Source organism: Pseudopodoces humilis, chromosome 15 (genome assembly GCF_049639895.1).
Source record: "Pseudopodoces humilis isolate 2021_Gansu_Grassland_sample_001 chromosome 15, ASM4963989v1, whole genome shotgun sequence".
In the NCBI taxonomy this organism is placed as follows: domain Eukaryota; kingdom Metazoa; phylum Chordata; class Aves; order Passeriformes; family Paridae; genus Pseudopodoces; species Pseudopodoces humilis.
The window spans coordinates 8696569-8721219 of NC_142214.1; the positions used below are offsets into that span (position 1 = coordinate 8696569).

Here is a 24651-nt window from a genome sequence, read left to right on the forward strand (position 1 = left end):
TTAAAAGGTGAGCCTGAAGGGGCTCTTAGATTATGCAAAAATAGAATTACCTCTTCTGCCAATTTCTTAATAATCCATACAAAGTTTGAGGAGATCAAAATTACTTTTTACAGCTCCCTGTTGGAAAGCACCATAGTAAAGCATGGAAGGAGCATTAAATTATCTAACTACACTGATAATGCACAACTTTCATGTGCAGAATGAAACTACTAAAGGAGATCTGATTTTTATAAGTATATTACACGTTATCATTCTGAAAGGACAACCCTGCATGCAGGAAAGGATGCACTTGTCTTGCATAAACCTGAAAAACATGCCAATTGTATCCGTGAAAATACTCTAGAGGAGAGCTTTTACCCAGCAGCCCCCAGCAAAAACAACTTCCCTTTCTTGAAGATGATCATATTTACACACCAATGACAGACCTAATGTAACATTTAAATTGTTTGTGACATTACCAAGCCATTCTGCAATCACATTGTGGAATTTGTATTTCCTAAGTTCTCATGACCAAGTTACCCAGTACTTCACTTCTGGGGGGGAAAAAAAAGGATATTTTTCCAAAAGACAACTAATTACTACAGCACATCAGGAGTCTTCCTTACTACAACATGAAGCAAGTTGGTGACACATTCTACAAGTGACTTTACACAACAGCATTCTGAATAACCAGCTGTTCACATGGGATCTGTGTTCTTCAGAGAAAACCATCAATTACAGCTCTTTATGAGGACAGCAAATGGAACAGTTCACTTGTAGACACTCCTAAAAGGGGATTTAACAACAAACCTTTCTTCCTCAGTAGAGCTGTCTCCCTGTGTCAAGTCCACAGCTGCAGTCACAGCCAGGCACCCCAGGTCGTTGGATTTAGGTTTTATCTTTCATGCAGAAAGTCAGAGGTATCTTGTACAGTTGGAACAAAACCCTTTGCAATAAACACTGAGTGGTAAAGAGCAAATTCAATCATCCGATGCAGATGAAAAAATCATAATGCTGTAAATAATATGATGTAAAGTCACAGCAAATAGGAATTACGTTGACCTATATCAGAAGTAAGCCAAAAAGCTTCAGCTTTCAATCTGCTCCAATAAAGCTGAAACACTCCATTCCTGAGTGCATTTCCACTGTAGTCCCCAATTTCCCTAAAATTACAGATGTCATTTTGAATGGAAACACTATATCCAATGTGTCATCATTGATACACATCCTAATTTCCTTCCTTATGTCTAAGGCCACACCATTATTCACACCTCTCTGGCTTTATATAATAGGGGAAGATTTTCAAGGTCACAACAAAAACAAATAATACATTCAAGAGCTCAAATTTTTATAATTACTTTCTTGGCTTAAGTTTCAACCTTTCTTTTCTAAACCACAAGTACCAGAACAAACGAGTGTTTTAGAAACACCTGAAAGTTACTTTATTTTCTCAGCAAAACACACTCTGCAATAGGAGCCTGCAACGATGGAGAAGGAAGCAGGTCCTGGAGGAGGTTCTTTACCAGGGAGGACTGCCAGAGCGCAGTGCTGATGGCCACAGATCCACCTCCAGCATGAAGCCAAGGAAGCTTGCAGGATCACCTGGATCCACTAAAGTGTTCCCACTTTCTCAGTTTTCACATCTCCTCTGCAGTAAACCTGAGGGATTCGACACAGGCAAATGCTTCAGGCAGTCCCACAAAGGGTAGAGACCTGACCACTCTGTGCTCATGATCTCCCAGTTTCTCCTTTTGACATCCATCTGAAGGATGACAGATGTACTGCTGTTCAGCTCCAGAGGTGCAGAGCCTGGGAATGACCCTGCCTTTGATTCATGTTCCAGCACTTTTCCATTGATTATTAAATGTATCTGTCTCAGGGAATTTATTGTTCAAAATGAAATTGTGTCACTGAAAAAGAAATTCTGATGAGCTCTATTCTGTAGAATGTGATTATGTTTCTGCATTTTACCAATAACTCAAGGACATCAATGGTTGTATCTCACATTACATCTCCCCTTCCAAGGCCACCCATATATGTATTTTTCTGGACATGTAAGACAGCATAAGCATGCATGAAGTGGTTCTGCACACTGATCCAAATAAAGATCACAGAGTGTATCAAGAGTGCCAGTGAAACAAAACCACAGTGCTTAAATCCAAGAACAAACAATTCTTGCTGTCTTGTGAAAAATCTTGTGCTATATTAACATCAGTCTTCATGAATAATAATTCAATTCCATCTTCAACATGCCAGAAAAGTAAATCTCAAATATTAAAAAATAAATAAAAGTTTAAAAAATCTGTGAAACAACTCTTCCCTCAAATTTTATGTGTATTGTTACAGTGTGATGAAAGGACCATAATTTCTTTAAATAAACATGAACATCTGGTTAGACTATACATCGAGGTGCCCTTGGACAAAGGTGTTTTAGGCTATTCACTCATCTGAGGACAGAACTGCAGTTCCTGGTACTGCTAAAAATCTAAGGGCAGCTATTTGGTAAGCACAGATGGAGCCCAGAGTGGCTCGAGTGCAGCTGCCTGCCTGCAGAGTCCCAGCAGCTCAGATCAGCCAGTGTTCTTTAGTCCAGAGCAGTAAATATACACAGAGATTTCTAGAAACTTGGTTACCCAAGGGATGTGTGATTGGCACCTCCAGGGCTCGAGGTTCCTCAGGTATCCTGTGTGTCATTTTACAGTGTTAAGTGGTTCCTCTTATGTCTCCACTCCTCACTGGAAGGACAGTCAATATACAACTAAGCCTAAAACTAGTGCACAAAACCTGGTATAACCAAATATCTCTCCTTCTTTCCCTCTTCCATTTCCAGCTGACACGTTTTTCTATCTTCTACTAAAAAAATAACAGAAATTAAAGAAGCTTTTCTCTATCCCGTGCATCCAAGGACATAGAAGCACATTTTATGCACATGCTTACTTAGGCTCAAAATTTCTCTAGAAGACAGGACAGCTTTCCTTGTCCTTGCCCGAGGCATAAGTAACACAACAAAACAGGGTGAAACATTTAATTTATGTGTTCTTCCCTGCATCACCTTCAGTGTGCCGGGCAACCTTAATACAATTTTCTCTCTTGCTGATTTTCTGCCATCTGTAAAATGGGAATAACTCTGAAGCAAACATTAGAGACAAAAAGCATGACACTGAATAGTCCCACAAAACTTTAAAAAAGACGCTGCCCAGGTAACAAAGTACAACTAGAACATGGAAAGCCAAAAAAATACAACCATCATGTTTCAAGGCCTCTGCTAGGCAGCCCTAACCAACATTTGAACTGTACACATGGTTACTGGAGGTCTAAACACCAGCACATCCCCCAGACACATGCAAGAGTGACACCCAAAATAGTGTACTTTAAAACATCAGAAAGTAATTTGGGAACTTCAGCCTTTCCCTTTTGCCCTGTTCAGGCCTCTTCACTGAAAGGGGAGCTGACATGAACCACTTTCCCTGCTGGCTTCGGTCCCAGAGGGGCTGGTAGGGAGCAGCCAGGGGCTGATGGAGGTTCCTTTTCCTCCCACTTTGTTACAGCCACAGGAATGAGACAGACAGATAAAAAAGCCTCACATCAGGTACTGCCACTGCCTCCAGTTTCCTTATGAAAAACCACTGAGCAATGCTCCTGGATCATACAGTCTCCTACTTATTCAGTTACTATTTAATTTTCCATCTGGAATAACAGATACAGAAATCCCAGCAGATACCTTTTTTAAGCAATCCTGATCCCTGAAAGATGCAAACCAACCCCACTCGTCTTACACTGAAGTGTCAAAAAACATACCTTTCTCAAAAAAAGAGAGGAGTTTCCACAGGTCATATACAGCACAACAGAGCTACAGTCCTGTAACTCCAAAAAGTGGAGGAGGTCTGAAACAAATCAAGCTGACAGAGATACCCCCATGCTGTCTCTGTTCCTGCCTGAACAAGGAACCACACAGGCAGGGCAAGCAAGGAGGAACTGATGGCAGAGGCTGGGGGACGTGGGCAGCCTGGTGACCATGTCTTAGAAAAGCAAAGTGCTCATTTCTGAAGCTTAAATTGAATCTAAGCCTTGTCCTCAGCGGCAGAGCATTGTATGTTTACATATCAGTATGTATTATAAGTACTAATCATGCTTCTTGTAGGAAAGAATCAATTGTATTTGAAAGGGTTAGAGATTAATAAAGTGATAAACATACCCTCTAGAGGTGACACTGCAGCTCAGATCAATTCTGCTTTCAACTAATAGATGGGTAATCATTCCTACTTTAGCAAATTACAACAGCACACAACAAGGTCTGTGTATTAACATTTGTACATACAAGCACTGCTCAAAATACATTCCTTCCTTCCTCCACAGGTCAACAACTTGAAATACTTGAAATACTTAACTCTGAACCTCCCGAGAAAGCAAAAGTCTGCTTCCTTTATTATCTGTAAAAACAGCTTCTTCAAAAACTTGAATGCCAAACAAAACAAAACAAAAAAAAAACCACAAATGCATCTTAATTCTCCTTTTTCTCACTATTTGTTATAGTGATCCCAACATCTCCTACCTCACAATTTCACTGCTTGTCACTGTAATGGCTGCACTCATGGCAAAAACAAGTAGCAAGCAAGTACAAAAACCCAGAAATTTCAAATACATTGTGTTACAGGGACTAGCAACTCAAAACTGAAAGGCACATCAGTTAAACAACTCACAAGGTTCTGAAAGCGAAGAATAAAAAGTTTAAACTCGGTGGACAAAGATATGAAAATGTGTATTAATATTCATACCGCATTTAATCTAAGGAAACTTATTTATGTTCCTTCAAATATATTCAGCAGGATGTAAAACCTGCCTTAACATGTATTCAAGTTACAAAAACTCAAGCACATTTCAGGACTGTTCCTGGTCACAAGCTGAGCCAAAGTGAAGCCATTACACCACAGATTCCTTAAAGCTCCTACAGGTCCATGTCCCCCTAAGTTACCTCTGAGCCCTGGCAGCACAAGGAGATGTCCCCAGGAGAGCAGACATTCATCTCCAGGACTAGCCGACATGCTGAGCTTGAAGACTGCTCTGGTTAAGTCTGAAGCTGTATTATTCATACTTTTATTTAAACATCATGTAAGATAAACCTTCCAAAAGTATTTTCATGAACAAGATGAAAAACAAAACATGCTGGAAGAGCTTTTCTTGTCGCTCAGGACAGTCAGTTTCAGAGCAGGGACACAAACCTAGGACCCTCACCCTCCAGATGAGCACACTACAAATACTGAAATTAACATCTCTTAGAATTTCTAATTAGGATCTTAAAGAAAATAAAGGCACCTTGATAAATGAGGGGTTTTTTTGCATTTGAAAAGCCACATTTTGGAGAGGGGGGGAAAAAAAAATCTCAGTCATGATGACATGTATTTTAGCAGTTCAGATATTATTAATGAACTTTTACATGCTAAATCTAGATGTAGAACAGATATCCAAACAGCTGAGATGACACCCATTGCAGAAGTGGAAGATTACAGATTTTTTAACTGAAGAAATGGCATTTCTTTCATGCTTTGCTTATTTCTCTCTATCCCCTGAAGATGCTATCTTTGTGATTTACTTCAGCTTGAAACAATTTAACCATGTTCATTTATTTTATTCAAATACAAAAGGTTTTCCTTTTGAGAACGAATCTAGCTTTAAGTATCAGCTCAATATTTTAATTGCTTAAATTATATATTAACTCATTTCAAATGCAATAAGTGCAATAGCTAAAAATCTGAGTGCTAAACTAAGTTCAAAATTTAAACCTTGTCAGGTTGAGGTCACTAAAAAAAACCTAAATTTCTAGCAGATTATTTCCTTTCTTGCTCTTCCGTGTATGTCCCTTAGTTCCCATCTGCAAATAGAATAAATAGAATAAATGCTGTTTTCCAGACAGGTCTGTCCAGCTGCAATGCTGCTTTCTGTCTAGAGGGGAAGAAACGAAGGCTGAGACCCCTGAAATTAAGTGCACAATGACCAGAGCTTCACAGCTGAGCAGCTGGTAGCCCCCTGAGACCTGAGTGAGCACCGGAGCCTGGCTCCTTGCTTCCCTCTGATCCAAAAGGAACAGATGGAGAGCAGCCATGAACCCATGAGCAGACACAGCTTATGCAGGAGAGGCTGTACTTTCCTGCACTGATGACAGCTTAGAACAGCAGTGATTCTGACTTTGTTTGCTGGAGCTGTGAATAACTTAACATCTTCTGGGAAAAGTAAGAGATCAGCATGCACTGATCAGCGCTGCCAAGCTCCCGTCTCCTCTGTCTGCACAGCATTCGCAGGCAGCAAAAATCAAAAGCCTCTTTTGCATCCCTCATATCTAAGACATGGGAGGGCTCATGGTCATGAATTTTACATCAGGGTAAGAACTCAGCTCTTCAGGCAGATGCAACTGTGAACTAAAGCAAACAGCAAGCGTGAGCACACATCCAGCAGCTCCTCTGGGCCCACTCCAGCAGGAGCAGGGGACTTTAGAGTTAGGCTCATCTAGAATATCCCACTCCAGTCACAAATCCATGAGTCATCTCTGAAGTACAGACACCTCCACTTCTATGTATGCCACAGTTTCCATGGCCAAAGTGGCCAGGCAACAACACAGGAAGATTGATCCTCAGGGAAGGGAGCAGACACAAATCGTAGGCACAAGCAGTGACAACTACAGGAGAGTGAAGGTCTCAGAAACATCTATACCAGACCACAGTAAGTTGCCTGCGTGACATTTAAAAGACACAAAATATCAAGCCATTAGGTTTTAAATTAATGTGTTAAAAGGCACTGCAATATCAATGAGAAATTAAGACGGTTTGGCTATGTCCATAAGCAGCAAGGCCCAGTGCCAATCAAGTCCTCTCTCTCCCAAGTCATTGGTGATAAAGTCAGATGCAGCTGGAGGGTGACAAGGTGGGTGGAGGATCAGAGATACACTTGTTCCTATGGCAGTAATGTCTCTTGAATGGCCCCAAGATAAACAGGAGAAGAAGGAAGGCTGGAATCCCACGGCAAATCCATCTGACCGAGGAGAGGAGAAGACATGACTGTAGCTTGGGGGACATACCCATGCTGTGGGAGATAAGAAATCCTGTTGAATTCAGTTCACCTTGCACACCATAAAGCACTCTGGGGAAGGTTCCAGCGAGGTGACAGACAGGCTCTATAACCCGAGCACAGGCTGTGTGGCTGCCGCGGTGGGAGAGCTGCTTGGTAACGGGACACCTGAGCAGCGACCCCGCAGCAGCACGCAGCCAACCAGGGCTGCTTTGGGTTATGTTTAGAACATAAAAAGCTTGGTTTGTTGCAGTAAACGGTTTTCTTTGGAGCAAGCAAGAAGGAAGTCTGTGTCTTTGTTCCCCATTGCTACACCGTACCTGAGCCAATTAAGCTGTGTTAACCTGCAGAAAGGCTCCTAAATGCCCTGCAGCCAGCAGCCTGACAGAAACCTTGGGGATGTCTGCCCCTGCTCCTCCACTCAAGGCTGGCATGCCCTCCAGAGCTCTAGCGTGCTCAGACAGGGTATTTCAGCTCAGCAAATACTACAGCAACAATAAATGGCATTAATTATTCACTAATGGAATTATGTCTAGTAAGTCAAACAGAATCTATAAGCTGACAAATCTTTTGCTTAAAAAAGGCGGTGATTTTTAATTGGAATTATATTCCCTGCTATGATTATTCAAAGCACTATATATATAAAGGCTTTGGAAAAAGAAGTCACTTAATCCGATTAAAAGGCAATCACCTACCAGCTGGGAACCTAGCAACTCCCACATCTCCAATTCATTTGTACAACCTCCACCTGTAAAATACCCTTCCTAGGATATTGCTAAAGCTGCAGTCTCCACATTAGCTGTTTGCTCAGTTTTAAAGCAGGCAAAAAGGATGACCTGCAGTTTTCAAAAATGCTTCTTAATATTAAGAAATGCCTGTGAAACTTAAGTCAACATTACACTCACACAGAAGCTTAAGGCAAGCTATTCTGCTCCCACCACAAACAGCAATCGTTACTCTGTAGACATGACAGATTTCTTCTGGAGCATTGGGAAGTTGCTGCCTGTAAAAAGAATCTGATGAACATAATTAAAGTAGCTCGCCCATTTTAATTATTTTGGCACCACATCTCAAGTGAGAAGCAGCCAAACAAATTTGTTTTGCTACAAGTTTGTGTCATTTTTGCAGCGTTGCAGGGTACTCTGAATCTATTTGCAGTCTTCATATGCATCCCTGCTTCTCTTTTCCAAATGGGAAATATGGACACCTAAATCTGTAACAAAGGGCAAGTAAAGGACATGAGAAAAATCTTTCAGTTCTGTTTGTCTGTTCCCTTCCATGAGGATTCTTTCTTCAGCAAACTACAGTTCTGTGCTTGCAGCTGGAGCACCATTTCATCACCTTCTGTTTAACATCTTAGATCCTCCGCTCCTGGCCTCTCTTTAATGACTCTTGCCTGTTGTCCAGTCTCTGTGTACTGTCTGCACTTGCTGTCCGGAGTTCTCATCCTCAACATTTTCCCCCTGGGTTTCCAATCCTTGATTTTGAAGGAAAATTTCTGCACCAGCCTCTGAAGATGCTTTCCTAGCCAAACCTTTCCTCTCTAAGTCAACTCCAGTTTCACCTATAAAGCCCTTCTGGAAATTCTGCCCCCATTTTGACTGCCTTGGTTGAGCGATGCCTTTGTATTACCTGACAACACCAGCTCACCTTCTCCTTGCTCCTCTTCAAGTCAGCTCTCTTTAGATCCTCCCTGCCCCTTAAGCAAGATACATTCCATTATGTGATATTACACACATGCCAGTCAACCTCATAATTGCTCTTGTACTCGACACTAATCACAATTCTGGCCATTCATGCAATAATTCTATGCATTGCTTAGAAAAAATGCCAGTCTACATAGGTCAGCAAAGACACCAATTTTGCTGGTTTATTGTTCTAGTAGCCCAAATCTGTCTTTATCATCAGTGTCAGCACCTTCTATGCACTGCTTCACACTGCTCTACATAACTGTCTGCATGATTTCCCTTCCCCTTTTCAGGATGCTCACCAGCACAGACATACCCATACCAACAACCAGCAAGATCCAGGACCACAGTGCCCATCCAGACACTGCTGCAGAGATCCTGTCCACAGAGCATCCTTTGGGCCCTTCAGCCACTCCCCCACCTCAGCTCTAATCTACAGCTAGAACACTATTCCTGCTTCCAGATATCCTTCAGTTTACACTGCAGTGCAGCTGCCCACAAATAACCATTACATTAATTTCCACTCTCCTTCATCAAGACACCAGTGTAAAAAAAGCCCAAAACTCTGAACTACACCACCAGGATGTTACAGCTACTGTAACTCTATGGAAAATATGCTGACATTGTTTCTTTGTGCGTTTGCCTGTCTGCATCCACCCACTGTCCCTGATCTTCTACTAAAACTATACAAACAATTAAAGCTGGAGCATCTCTCTCTTCACAACATACAACATTTGTGAAGCCCCAAGCAATCAAACAACAGTCCTTCAAATCTAAAGACCTTTCAGAAAAGGAATCAAATTATTAATTTTAATCCAAGTGCTGATATCACAGAAACAGAAAATTACTTCACACACAATGTAGTGGGAAAAGCAAAAAAAAAAAAAAAGAAATCTACAGTTTGCTCCATGCAGCAACCAGAGTGAGTACTGAAGGTGAAAGCCAACTACATGATTATATACTTGCAAAGAAACTATAATTTTACTTTATGTGCATTTTTTCCTCTTCATCTTATTCTCCACACATACTGGCACAATCAGATGAAATGAAAAAGAACCACTTATTCACTAGTGTGTTATATTTAGCAAGAGGCAGTCTAACATATTAAAGCATTTTTCCCACCAGTACTGAACCTAAATTGACAGTGTCAACAACTGCTATTACCACAAGACATTGTGCAGAGTCAAAGAAAGCAGATTTTAAAAATATATATCTAATGAAAGGTAAACTACCAGCTGAATGATGCTACAACCACCAGCATGTCACTTCTACAGCCAGGCACTTCTGGCAGAGGAATTGCACAGCCCTTGCTCGCAGCCAGGTGCTGTTGCCTGGCACCAGTGAATAGAGGCTGTTCACTTACACTGATTGTGGGTCTCAGAGAGTTTCCATCTAGGCCAGTGACAGCAGTTTTGAAGAACAAGAACACCATCACCCTCAGCAGAGTTTAGACCAAGATGCACCGTAGCCAAACCCCAATAGCCATGACTGCTCCCACAGCACAACCCGGGTTCTGGACACAATAACCCCAACAAAAGGCCAGAGACAAATTCAGTTTAGCAACTTCCATTTACACTTTCCAGGCCATCATCTGGCAGCTCCCAGAGTAACACTTCTTAGCCTGGGATGTGACATGTAATTCTTTTTAATAGGTAGCCCAACAATTTTCTCCTCTGCTCTCAAGAAATGCAGAAATTAAACTTAACACATGTGACACCAGCTGAAGTCAGTGATTTCTGTTTGTACCTGCAGTGTTGAAAAGACTGAAGACCTTGAGGACAGCAGGATCAGTGAAAGCCCTCACATATGTCAGTAAACACACAGTGTGGAAAAACAACATGCAATCAAAAGTTTAACAGTCCAACACTTCCCCTTACATACACACCAGGCTGTAGCAGACTGACACCGCTGTGTAGCACTGCAGCTGACCTGCCCGTCTGCCCAGGGTCTTCTAAACTCACAGTTTACTTGAGAAATACAAAGTCTCATGAAGTCACTCCTTTGAGAGGGCAAAGCTGCATGGAGCAGAGCATGTCTCACTTCAGGCTCAAGTACAGATAAACCATTATCCAGATGAACTGTCTACCCTGGAAGGAGAGATTCTGATGCTTCTTTAAAGTGTTCTGTTACTACCAGAAGGTTTCAGAAGCAGATGTAAACATGAACCAATTCCCAGTCTCTTTCACTGACAGAATAATCAGAGATTATCTACTCAGGAAAGCTCTTCCCAGTTAACACTATACATGATCACATGTCTGGCCAGCATAATGTTTTCAAACATGACCTTTCAACATACAAAAAATCATCCAGACCTAAAACTCACCACAGACCACATCCACGGTTAAGAAACTCCCTTATCGTAAGTAAAAGACTGGATGTTAGAACAATGCCACAATGCCAAGGTCATTATTACCTTTGTAATACCTCTGCTTGAGGTTTCAACCCAATCAACTTTTTTTTTTTCCTTTTTTTTTTTTTTTGACAAAAGAAAATGTAAGGACACTTTCAAACAGTTTTCTTTTACTAAGCAAACCATGCCAGTTATGACTTTTTTTTTTTTTTTGGAGGCAGAACAGAACAAGCAGTATACATGCAAAACAAAATCCAGCCATCTAAAATGCTTGATAGCATGAGGTCCAGATCCAAAAGTAAAAATAATTTTCTGTGACTTACCAGAATTTCTCTTTGACACGAACTTCAAATTCATGCTGACTACAGTACAAATCACAAGAACCAAGAAAACAAGAGGCTTCATCTTTCACTTTCTGTGACAGCTGAAATGCAAACATAGTACAAAGTCTGAATCACAGCTTTTCACTACAACAAAGCAGCAGCTACAGTTAAACATTTCTCAAAGAACCATTACAGGGCAATGGCTTAATGTAACAACTTCTCTGTTTATGTTTAGGCAGGAATAGGAAAACATAACAGTTCAAAGTTACCATGTATGAACAATGTACCTCTTACTATCAGACAAAAGGGTTGGTTTTTTTTAAATGACACCTCAAAAATACCATTTTGCTCTCAAAGAAAAAAAATCACAAGATGTAACAGTTTATTTGAAGTAGTATGGGTCTAATCTGGCAGATTTTTATACGTTATTTGAGGGGCAAATCCTGATGGTCATAATTAGCTTTGTCCCATACAAACATGTCACACACTTAAATTCATATTGTTCAGGAAAACACACAGAGTAGGTTAATCATGCAATCTCTCTTAGCAACCTTACTTTCCCACTTGTGGCCTTGTAAAAGCTCCTACAATGCCTACAATTGCCTACAATTAATGCTGTTTCAGAAATTTCTCCTATACAATGAGGTAAAGAAAGGTGAAAAAAAATCAGAAATCAATGAATGTAGATCTCAAGATTCTCACCTGTGACGTTTACTACAGGCTTTATATTATGTTCATTAAAAAAGAAAAAGGAAAATCTAGTTTAGAATTTTAGTTTTAATTTTATATAGTTACTGGAACTAATTCTGTTTTCATTTACAAGCACCATGCCATTCAAGAAAAGACAGTAAGAGCAAACTGAGTCTCCTTCTCTGCACTTAAATACATGTAGAACAAATCTGAATTCATCAAATCACAGAATGACTAGGCTGGAAGAGACCTCCAAGATCATCGAGTCCAAACCAGCTCTAACACCTCAACTAAACCGTGGCACTGAGTGCCACATCCAGTCTTTTCTTTAAACACATCCAGAGATGGTGACTCCACCTCCTCCCTGGGCAGACCATTCCAGTACTTTATCACCCTTTCTGTAAAATCTTTTTCTCAATATCCAACCTGTATTTCCCTTGGCACAGCTTGAGACTGTGTCCTCCTGTTCTGTCAGCTGCTCATTCCAAGCCCATCTCTCTCAAAGAGAAATGCTGAATTATAAGCTAGAGTCCTCAAATATATGCTTAGCTTGAAGTCACGGGATTTTTAGTGGCCTGATATATTTAAATTCCAGGAATTCATCTCTGTATAAGATACAGACTTTAGATCAGGACCTTTATTATCAGATAAAGCAGGCAGTCATCTAAATCACTGTGAAATTATTATTTGCACCAAAAGATTCAGCACACATTTTACAGCAGTTTCAACTAAATAGAAACAAAAGTACCAGCATTAGTAGTCAAAACTGAGGTCAATGAAATGGAATCCTCCCAAAAATGCTGTAACACATCTGCCCACCCAGCTCACTCAGAAGTCCCAAACCCTCCACTTCAGGAGCATCCCAGACCCTTCCAGCTCTCAACATTTACCCAACATGACAAAGCAGCAAGAAGTTGCAAAATCGTGCTGTTCACTGATGCTTATTCAGTTTAATTTGGGTTTATTACATCGAATATTCTCCCCTTGTAATTTTATTACTGGCCTATCATTGTGTGAAGAAAATGTAAGTAACCCTGTGTAATCTTTTACACTATAGGAATTGTGCTGCTATTCAATTATTTCAAAATTACCACTTAAAACTGAAGTTCTCTTCCTCTCACCTTACCGTACTACAGTCTATAAACAGGCAGTGGATGTTTTTTTCTCCATGAATTCTGTGGCATTTTATTCCTATTGATTACTCACAGTAACAATGCAAAGGCATTTTCAAGAAATAATATGCACTGAAGGCTGTCTGACAGTGGTTAATGACAGAATTAGCATTCACTCTTCCTTGACCTCTCCTTGGAGTAACACAATCCTGAAACCAGTAAGGCCATCTTGACAAGAGAGCTTAAAAAAAGTAATTGAACTGAATCTTTTGACAGATAATTGTAATGATGATGTTATGCTAGAATGATTTTCAAGTATAACTTTGCAAATTAGTTTCTCCACTTTTCTCCATTTGGTAATTACAGCTGAAATATGGAATTACTAGGTCCTTTTTCATGTGGGTCTGGGCATCTCCACCCCAAACAAGCTAGGCTGCATTAAATACATTCAAAAATTCAAAGCAAGTTCTGCCAACCAATATTAATGCTAGGCAGAGCAGAAAATTCTTGGCTCTATCAGCACTGATAGGAGTTTTACTTTTTGAAGCCCTGGCCTCTCCAAGGCAGTCAGTCTCTGTACCTCCACAAATCAGGAATACAGAGCAGGAAAAGGGCAAGAAACCACAGCACCACCCAGTCATTCATAATCAAGCCCAAAGCCTCAGCTTGTCACATCTGACACAACTCCACTGAGGCTGGCATGGAAATATCCATCAGAGTCTGAGCTGTCACTTCCACCAGCAATGGGATCAGTCACACCAGTGTGACCAGTGGCTCAGCTGGCTCCTGTCCTGAGACAGCAGCCAGCTACAGTCAGTTCAAACTGTCCCATCAGAGATGACTGTTTTTAAACATTCAGGTTAACAAAGAACACAAGATACAAAATAAGCTGTATTTTCCCCAGAATGTCCATCGGCCAGAAGAAGAAAGGTTGTATTAGTTCAAGACTAGGTTTCCAAACTGGTCAGGAGATTTCTGGAACTGACTGTGCCAAGACTCTCACCATGTCTCCCAACAGGAGCAGTCCCAATTTCCTCCTGAGGGCCATTGAGTCACCAGTCAGGCAGGGTGATGGAATACAGACTGAAGCCAGCCCTGTGCTAAACTTCTGGCTACAAATGTGTTGTGGATGCCTATGATAAAGAGCATGAACACAACTGTGCCACCTTGAAGAGACACAAGATAGAATAAACCTGTCAGAGTTCAATGCCATTTCCCTGCAAAAAGGGGCTGACTTCACCATTTGACAAAACTTTCCCCTCACAGGCAACGAGCAGCACTTTCCTGAGGAACTGCTCGCTCTGATGCTGCAAACTCCAAGCAGAGGTGAGTAGGGGCTCACAGCTGTAACAAGAATGTAACACTCTACTGGACATGCCTCATGAGAGGGGAACCAAGTTCACACCATTCCCAGAAGACTGAAGACATCTCATTCAATAAGGACATAGAAATTACAGCCAACTTGCCTAAAATCACTGTGAAGGGGGAAGAGAGACACAGAATGAAGTGCTTGTTGACAAAGGTGTAAAAAAATCACTAGTCCAAGCCTTGTTGTGACCTACCAGCTTGTATTTGAATCCAGGAAAGTAAAGGGAAGTTGCTATCAGAGGGAAAAGTGTAGGAGAAGCAAGGTGCAACAACTTAATTCTTCATCACTGCATTGCCAATAAAGTCTTTCCTTCCCTCTTCACCCCATTTGTGCTACACACCTGACTTTGGGCATCTGCCACAGTGTCCTGTAAGCACACAAAACTACAAGGGGCCAGGCTGCCACCCAGCACAAATTTTGTTCTTCTAACAAAAACCACCCTGACTCCCATATCCTGCCTAACACCCTTCATCTCTTTTGAAAAACAGTTCTTCCAACCAAATCCTCAGAAAACAGAGCTTGGGAAATTCCTGTGTTCCAATTTCCATTGTGTACTGCCTGCTGTCTTTCCAGACCCCACTTCAGCTCATATGGCTTCTGGAACTCGAAGGAACTTTAAGTGACAAGGTTAGAAGTAGGCACTTAGAAATGAGAAAATCAGAGCATTGTTTTGCACAAAATCCGGCACATCAATTCCCAAGTTCACACTTTAAATATAATTTAGCTTTGCTCTAATTTGTACCACAAGCTTTGCTTATGCAGTGCTCTTTTTTAAAAGAAAACAAGAAAGGAAAAGCAGTGCATGTGCACTCAGGCACACGTCTGTGCACAGGCTGAGATCTGCTGACACACCATGAGGCTCTGTAGGTTCTGGTTTCTCCACAGAAGATGGGATGCAGAAGGCACTCATTAAAAACAGCAAACCACCTCTTTAGTGATTTCCAGTTGTCAGGTTTTGTTGCTCAGATATCTCACAAAAATAAATTACAGTTTTCACCTCACACACAAAGGATGAAATGGCAACAGTAATTCTTTCATTGTCTTTACAGTAGGCTGGTCCTGTTCTTTCTTCTCAAACTATTTTCCCATCCCACTTTTTAAGGCTTTAAATTTTAATATGAACTCACTCTCGGGTCTTCTCTTTTGCCAACATACCACATCGAGATGTTTATTACTAAAAGATTTTCAGCCTATGTAAGATGTTGGTTGGCAGCAATCCACAATGGGCACCGACTCCTTTTTGTTGATACCTGAAATACAAAAAAAAAATACTCAGGATCAGAGATAAAATACTCAAGGTCACAGATGCATGCTAGCTTAAATAATGTCTCTTAAGCTCTGCTTGATATGGGTCATGCAGTGTTCTTCGCTCTGCTGCTCAATGAGCATCAAAGAATATTTCATTTTGCCTAATTCATTGTGCATCTTCACCATCATAACCAGCCACTTAAGTTGTCTAAATACAAAAGGAGCATTAATTCTACAAGGCAGTGTGCATTCAGCATTTGTCTTGCAGGATTTAAGTCTCCACTGGACCCAGGTCCTTAACTAAACTCACATCTGCCTAATTCTCCTCACTCAGCTGAAATTTAAAGAGAAATTTTAAAATTAGGTCTCCTAGGGTGATTTTATGATGACACTTTATTCCCTAGTCATCTGTTTTATGCCCAGAAATGGCTGCTGTATTTTAAAGGTGAACCAGGTGTCAGGGCTGGAGCCTGGGAACTCCAGGGCTCTGTTCAAACCCTCTGTCCGGTGCTCCAGACAGCCTGGCCCAGGGACCCCACATTGTTCCTTTTGTCAGATTATTTTTGATAGCTTGAAGCCAGAAGTTTTTTCCCTTCCCTTCCTCTAGCATGGAGGCTGTACCAGGAATCCTTTCAGCAGCTTTTTGGTTTTGGCTGGTGTTTTTTCCTTTGAACCATTTTTGGCTTGGCTTGTTTTTCTTTCCAGCCCACCCAGGGTGCCAGCAGGACCGCCTGGAACCTGAGACCTCAGAGGAGCTGAACCAACACAAGAAAGGACATTAAAATCCACCAACTTCAGCTGCTGTGAGGAGGAGACCCACACCAGAGATCCAACAGGTCCCCAGCTGCTGTGAACTCTTTTCTCCTCTCTTCCCAGAGACAAAGAAGGGCAGCCGCCACCTTTCCCTCTCAGCCACATGGACACGTGGGGTGAGGCTCAATTTTTTTTCAGTGCTTTGTGGGTAACTTGCTTTGTTAATAAACAGTTTTACTGTTAATAAACAGTTTTACTTTTTTCACTTTCATCCCCTGGTATCCATTTCTCTCACTGGCAGAAGAAAAGGGAGATACTGAAGCCCTTTCTCTTTAGAGGAAACTCTCATTCCAGAGCGTTTTCTCCTGAAATTTGTCTCCAGAACCAAGACATGATGGAAACATGATGTGCTTGCTCAACACAGTGCTTGTGTTATGCAAACTGGAAGTAAACAGCAACAAAGAGACAACATCTAAACTCTGTCTGGGATTACTACTGGCTCAGAAGTGCATCACCTGCATGACAGTAACACAACAAGGAAAAAGCAAGGTCTTATCCTGACAAAGCAAAAGGAACCCACAGCTAAATACTGACAAGGTTATAATATTTATCTCTAATGACTCCCCTCAAGGCTGAATGTCTGGGTGCAAAAGAAAAGGAATAAAAACCTAAAACTCACAGATCTCCTGTGATTTAAAGGACTAAATTCAATCTTACCAGTTATTTCAGGAGAAACAATCAGTACCATCCCTTTGGTGTTAACACCCAGGTTTTGTTTGAAAAGATTTTAATGCTGCCACTAAGAGGTGAAATATCTTCCAAATGGAACTGTAGAAGATACCAAGTGCAGAATCTTAAAGTTTCAAAAAGAATCTTACAGTGTAACACAGAAACAAAAAAAAGGGTTTCAGTGACAAGCACAAAAGAAAAATACTGTAGATGGCCAACACCCCATTCACTTCCCCATGAACATATCTGGCTGCAGAGTGTGTAAGTGATTTTAGTTACGGTGAAGTGGCAATCACACTCAACACTGAGCAAACTGCTGGCTTGCCCTGTAGAGAAAACCCTGCAAGCCCAAGAACACAAGAACATTTTCTTACAAGAATTTTCCTATCCAAGGCAGAAAATGAGAAAATCCCCTGAAATACTCTGAATATAGGTAAAGATTAAAATATCTGTAGTATCAAAACACTAAAGAGTGATGAGCATACAACATACACACGCATCTAAACTGATGCTAAGAAAATTCAATAAAAACCTAAGCAGCCCATCTTAACAGATTTGTAAACCAGAAGAACTAGGACTACTCAGCACCGATTAGCAGATGGAGTTCTATCAGCTCACACCACACACTGACCTCGATTCCCTAAGCAACTCACACAGAATTCAAGTTCATTATATCTCCAAACCAGATTTTAAATTCCTGCATTGTACTCACCCTTCATTGCAGCAGCTCCTGCATTTGGAAGCACAGAAAGCAACAGTAAGGAGGTACAAGAATGACAAAGGAGTGGGAAAGTTACTGTTTTTTAAGCCTCATACCCAGCTGTGATGTACTGATTCAGCACTACCCTGGATTCTAGAGAGAATTATTGCTCAGCCTTAACGTCGCAATATCCTAACTACACATCCTAGGATACATGGATATGTGTGTGCAGTATCACAGCTTTTAAGTCTCAGTAGTCCAGGCCTTTTACACGCATTCAAAGTGAAATACATATTGTGGGAGGAGGATTACAGCTGTACTGCAAGCCCTCATGGTTTATGAGGTCAACAGAATGGATTAATTAATTTACAGCCTTTTTTCCCCCCTAGAGTAGAAGCTATTAATATTCTACATATATTTACTCCTGCAGATTGTGGTTTAATCAATACAGTACTTCAGGCAACATGAAGTACTGTAGGAAATGTAAAAACTCTCAGAGCCAGAGTTTAGGTTTACAGAGTGGGGCTTAGCCTCTCAGCACCTTGCAGAAGTACTTAAAAGCTTACAGCAAAGCCCACTGGGAGGGAGAAGGAAGTGTAAAGACAAGCTGCACTTGGAAAGCTAAACATGTACACTAGCACTGAGGAAAGAGGAGAGATTTTACGAATCACCTTGAATCAGCCTAAGTCCTAGAATAGATGCAGTTACAGCAGGAAGTTCCCAATGCAGAGCAAGGTGCAGCAGGAATCACAGCATCTGAGGGGACAGAGCCATGGGTGACCACATGTGCTTCTCAAAGCTCACAAGGTTGCTGGACACTGTCCCAGGATGACAAATTTCTTCTGGGCTGAGACAAGCTCAGACTACTCTCAAACCCGGCCCAGCCAGCCCATCCTGGGCTGTGGAGAAGCCTCATGAAGGAAAAAAAAACTCTGACTCCTGCTTTTCAGATATCTTGAGTGGAAAAAAGAAAAAAAAGTGCTGATGAGAAGTCTCAAGCTTCAGAGTCACTGATGAACCCAGTAAATTCCAGACAAACCATGGCTGCACATGGCTCCAGCTCTTCAGCTGCTGACACCCAGAACAAACACCCCTGCTCAGGTCATGGCTGTTTTCTCCTGAGTGCTTTAAATGGCCCTGCCAGCGGTCACGGGTCCTCTCTACAGAGCCTCAACTACAAAAGGAGAAGATATTTCAGATTAAAAGAGAGGAGAAAAGACCATTCTCACCCACAGCAATTTCACTCACTGCTCTGATATCAATAAGGAGGTCTGCCCAATTCGCAGCTGCCTAAGCAGGGGCATTATTAAGCCAAAAGATTAGATGCTTTGCTTCTTTCATACCCATTCTAACCCTGCTCCCCAAGCAGCTTTTGCAGAAAAGATATTAAAAATGGAGAGAGACAGTTCAAAGGGAGGTCTCGATCCTGAAAGATAGCACATCCCTCCTCTTTCCCCCCACACCACTTCTCTCGTTCCCCTTGTGCTCCTCAAGGCTCGTTACAGAGGTGCTCAGCACAAACAGAACTAGATTTTAGACTGGGCTGCCATCTGCATGCTGAAATGTTCCCTGCTTTTACAGAGCCTTTAAAACAGGCCTCTTTCCCTGACCACACAGCAGAGACACTACAGCTGTAACTCTCAGCCGTATCGACATTCTCCCTGCTCTCATACACACTCACAGCTCTGCAATATTAACAAAATAACAGTATTTGCACTGTTCATGGAAAATCAGGTCCAAATTCACTCCTGTTAATGAAACAGGATCTGTGAGAATACACTTCTGCACACAATGTGCTTAGAAATTCATTCCTTGATTTCATTCATGGCCACACGCTTTTCTAACTAATACATACTGCTCAAAGAAGACAGAATTTGGAAAAAAATTACATATCAGCTGTCAGGCACCTTGTAAAACACTCATCTACAGTTTTCCACTTAGAAAACAGTCCCAGAGAAGCCAGACGTGGCACTTTGCCGTCAGCAGAGGCAAGTTGCTTTCACTGAACTGAGCATCATCTCTATTCCTTAAAGTGATAAACAGATTCTTGATGGGTGTTTTTTTTTTTTCTCTTACATAACTAAAGACTGGACTTCACATATATGTGTTGCCAGCTTTGTCTGAGTGAAAATAAGAATATAATTAAGCAAAGAAACAACATCCCCCCAGAATTTGAGAAATTGCTTGAGAATACTTTGACACATTTTTGAAATCTTGGAAACAATGGCGTTTTGTTCTGATGCAGCCAAAATAAAATACATATTTTATGTGCCCTGAAACTGCTCAGTCAAATAGACATCCTTGTTAATTAGCTGTTACATAAAACAAAGAAAAGAGGGTTGGAAAGAACTCTCTGTGGTGCTTTTGGGGTGGAAAGGATTAGCCAAAACCCCCACAGAAGTTTCTAACTCAGTCTCTATCTCACCAGCTTTCTTACTGAATATAAGACACTCCTCAGTTCTCCACCAATTCCAAGAGGGTTTATCTGGATCTAGTACCAGATGCCAGAGGAAACCCACACCATCAAAGCTAGCAAAAAGATTTTCTGTATTCTCAGCAAGGGCGAGATCTTTTCCCTCTGTTTTCTTTTCAAGGCTGTTTAAAGAAAGATTTATTTTTAGTTGGACATCCTGAAAAGCAAATTGCCTCTTAAAGTGCCTCTTTATTTTGTGATACACTTTAAATGTTCACTTTCCCTTCCAGCACTAAAAGAGCTCCTGATAAATAGCTCAGACTCTCATTGTTTGAGGAAGGCTTAGAAATGAAGAGCAGACACAGTTTCCCATACAGCTCTTTAAGGCTGTTTAACAATTGTTCACAATTTAGCATCCCTTAATATTTTCAGCTTGAGCCTCTGTTTGAAGTGAGAGGATTACTCAGAGCCTGAATGTTTCAGAGAGCAGGAAAAGTCCATACACTATAAATGCTTTATTTGTACTTCTCACAGTGAGTACAACTTCTCAGCCTTTTCCCTCAGACACACGGGTCAAGGCCACCAGCCCCAGCCATCCCTGGCAGCTTCCCACCTCAGCTAGCAGGGATGACTAGCTGCACATGCTCCTTGGAACCTTTCCTCCACCTCTGGTCCCACAAGGGCATCACAAAGGAAGTTTTGAACAGCCTCTCCCTTCCAAATGCCACATAGAAGACACTGTTCTCCATAGATTTAAGAGATTACTGTTACATGTGTTCTTCTCTCCCCAGGAAACAGCTGAGAACAATCACGGAAAACACTCTACTTATGCAAATCCCCTTACAGGAACATCCCATCCAGACATCCTGGATGTGCCTGTCCTCTCCAAGCAGGCACAGCATCCCAGGGGGTACAAGCTTCACATGCTGTCCCCATTCCCTCCTCCTTGCTCTCCAGCAGCCTATCTGCATTTCTGCTGGGCTCCTCACACACACACTGCCTCCAGCAGCCAGACACCTCCAGACAAACCCACTCCTAAACCCTCCATGGCTCAACTTATCCCACAGTGGCACAGCACAACACCCACAACATCCTGAGACCAGCAAGTGTCTTCCTACCTCCACTTCCACACTCCTCTGCAGCCCCATCCAGGCTTAAGGCTGCCAAGTCCAGCTTCTGAGGTCCAAGCCTCCAGCCCCCATCAAACCAGGAATCTTCCTCCTCCTTCTCCCACGCCACCAATCCCTGCCTGGTCAGAAGTTATCAGTGCCACAAGAACAGCCCTTCTGCTGAGCTCACCTTCACCAGCCTATGAATCCCTCCTGACCCTTTCCGGCTCTTTTTTGATCTGACTTCTGTTTGGAGAGTGGTCAGTCCCTGTCCCCTCCTCCCCTGCTAGTTTCCAACAGCTTCAGCTACTGCACTGCTTCGAAGTGCAGCCACCAGACTGGCAGCTCTGAAAATTAAAAGGCTTTCCACTGCTTTGCGAGATACAGAGCAGTTCAGACAAAGCTGGCTGATGCCATTCGTGCACTGAGGCTCCAGCAATTGTGTGGCATCCACTAAAATTGACTCATGCTGGCTAAGAACATTAATGTGGCACACCTGGCCTTCCATCCTATCTCTTGTGCAAGCAAATCTTACTCTATTTTCCCTCCACCCCGTTTAACTGCTAAAGCATCAATAACCAAACAAGTTGAAGACAAACCTCCTATGAGCTTCCAGGTACTGTGAATGGGAAAAGGTGCTCTGCAGAGAATTCTTAAGCCTTACAAATGGAACAAAGATTCATCCCTTTCTCCTGTGCTCGCCTGCAGCCCAAGTGGGTGGGTGAGTATAAAGAAGTCTTGCTGTCAGCTAACAACCCTGAACGCTCCCACCTGACCACCCCTCCCCAGTACCAAAGCAAGCAAGCAGTGCATGCACACCCACACCCACAGGATATGTGCTTTCCACCCTTGGTCACCAGCTAGAAAGCTTCAGTTCAGGAGAGGAAGGTCTCCCCTCGCAGACTCGGATCTGGAGCACGCTGGAGGTGCAAGCTGCTGCCTAGCAACAGAAGCACTCTGCAGGGAGGTCGGCCCAAGCCCCCGTCCTCCCGCTCCAAGAGGTATCCTGTGCCCAGAGAAACATCCTCAGAAGGATGCGAACCCGAGAAATTTCTCAGAAAGCCATCCTGCACATCGCCAGCTACAACCCCTGGTGAATCACAGACTCGCTCCTGAAGACCACTGCCTGCGCCTGGTGAGCTGCCAGAACTCCACTTCTCATGCTCACTGCACATGCATTACACCCCGCTGGCTTAGGGAGCCCAAAATCCCAAACCCCTGCGTGTCCCACTACCTCCTCTGCAGTCACTCTATTGCAAAGCAAGCGTTTGTCTCTCTCTCGCCTTCCACCCCAGACTTACCTCCTGCCTCGGGTCTGGCACGAGCAAAGCCCTCCAGACACCAAGTCCCCATGGAAGCGAGCCCACTCCTGCCTCCGTGGGAACCTCCTTCCCACACACCACACAGCAGCAGGGCAGGATTCACCTGCTCTCACGGACACCACAGAAAGCCACGCAGCTGCAGAGGTTTAACCCTGACGAGAGTCAACGTCCCCTTTTTGAAGCGTTTAGGGCGAATGAGAGCCTGTGTCGGGGTGAATGCAGCAGCCACACACACACAGAGCACCTGGGCACCGCGACACTGCCCTTCCCCGCAGCCCTCCCTCACCACTAACAATTCCCTGAAAAAATCTAAAATCTGAAACCTCAAATCTACCTGCACTCTGGTAGTAATACTGTAACATCCACCTTACACAGACGCTAAAAATGTTATTGTTTTTTAAATAATCAGGATTAAAAACAAGAGAGTATAAACGCTGCCGAGGAGCACTGGAAAGTGCTGGCTCCTGCCACAATGGGCTTTCCCCCACGGTACAAACCCAAGTTAGCTTGTTAACCCAACAGGCGCAGAAATTGCCAAAAGTACACAGACCTTACTACAACTTTGAAAAACCGCAGCTTACAACATTTTCCACGAGAAACTTTTGATTCTTTGAATCCTAGCAGAGACAACAGTCCAGGGACAGGCTCTCTGCAAACAGACGCTGAATCCAAGCCACTTCAGAAATGTTTGGTGCCCTTCAGCAGATTTCCATCAGACTCCGAACGAAACCAGAGCAGCTTTATTGTCACTGAACTTTCAGAGGCAGAGGTTTCAAGTACCACTGCTCAACACCCACCGCGGTAACTGAGAGCAGCCAAGCCTCCAAAGCACCGGCACCACTTCAACAGACTCCACCGCGCTGCAACATCCCAAAAGGCGACTCCTCTAGTGTTTTTATTTTAAATCCCCGGCAGTAACACTTTTCCCGAGAAGCCCCACGGGCGTTCACGAGGCTGAGTGACCCTCGGTACCAACCGAGACACCCGCTTCGTGACAGAAAACATTCCCAGAGCTTCCAACAGCAGCGGGGCTCGGTGCAGGGAGCGGCGGAGCGGCCGCGCCGCTACGGACGGATCCGGCTCCGAGCATCCGCTCCGAGACCGGCGGCGCCGGGCCGGGGAGCCGGAGCTGCGGCGGTCCCTGCCCGGAGCCCCTCGGGTGCGCCGCGGCACCAGCGGGATCCCGGCGTCCCTCCGCCCGTCCCGGAGCTGCGGGAGGGACGAGGCAGTGGTCGCAGCTCAGCCCCGTCCCGCGCGCGGCGGCACGAGGAGGGACGAACTTTTCTTTTTCCGACGGATTTTTTTTTCTTTTTCTTTTTTAATGAAAAAAGGGAACTGCCGGGAGAAGCGCCCCGCGCAGGACTCACCTCCAACAGCAGCTCCCCTCTACGGCTCCGTGCCGGCGGGCTGCGGGCGTCCGCCGCCGCGCAGGCAGCGGGAGGGCGGCAGTGCGGCGGGCGGTCCCGGTCCGTGAGCGCGGTCCGTGTCCCTGGCCGTGTCCGGGTCCGTGTGCCCCGAACGCGTCCCCAGCCCGTGTTCCCGGCTGTGCCCCGGTCCCTGTGCCCGGTCCGCGTCCCCAGCTCGTGTCCCCCGCAGTGTCCCGGTCCGTGTCCCGGTCCGTGTCCCGGTCCGTGTCCCGGTCCGTGCGGTCGCTGCGCGGGGCGCGGAGCGGGCCGGGACCCACGGCCCCGCGCGCGCCAGGTGCGCCCGCCCGCGCCGCCAGAGCAGCAGCGCCCCCTGGCGGCCGCGCCTCGGCCCTGCAGCCCCGGCCCGGCACCGCCGCGGGACCGGGACCGCCCCGGGACCG

The 24651-nt window shown here is 43.6% G+C and overlaps 1 protein-coding gene across 6 annotated transcripts in view; it reads right to left on the minus strand.

Annotated features, from left to right (window-relative positions):
- The window catches only part of IL1RAPL2 (interleukin 1 receptor accessory protein like 2), a 373503-nt gene extending 348959 nt beyond the window's left edge, over nt 1-24544 (minus strand). The window contains exons 1-3 of one of the 6 annotated variants that reach the window (XM_088062810.1): nt 24212-24544; nt 15698-15820; nt 11400-11500 (exon numbers count right to left, since the gene is read on the minus strand). In XM_088062810.1, the coding sequence (XP_087918936.1) occupies nt 11400-11481 (82 nt within the window). In that variant the 5' untranslated portion in view covers nt 11482-11500; nt 15698-15820; nt 24212-24544. Of the gene's footprint in view, nt 1-11399; nt 11501-15697; nt 15821-22121; nt 22213-22823; nt 22949-23394; nt 23518-24211 lie in introns of those variants that run through there. The other 5 variants (XM_088062814.1, XM_088062811.1, XM_088062812.1 and 2 more) reach the window with 5 other exon arrangements.
- Between the last annotated feature and the right edge of the window lie 107 nt (nt 24545-24651).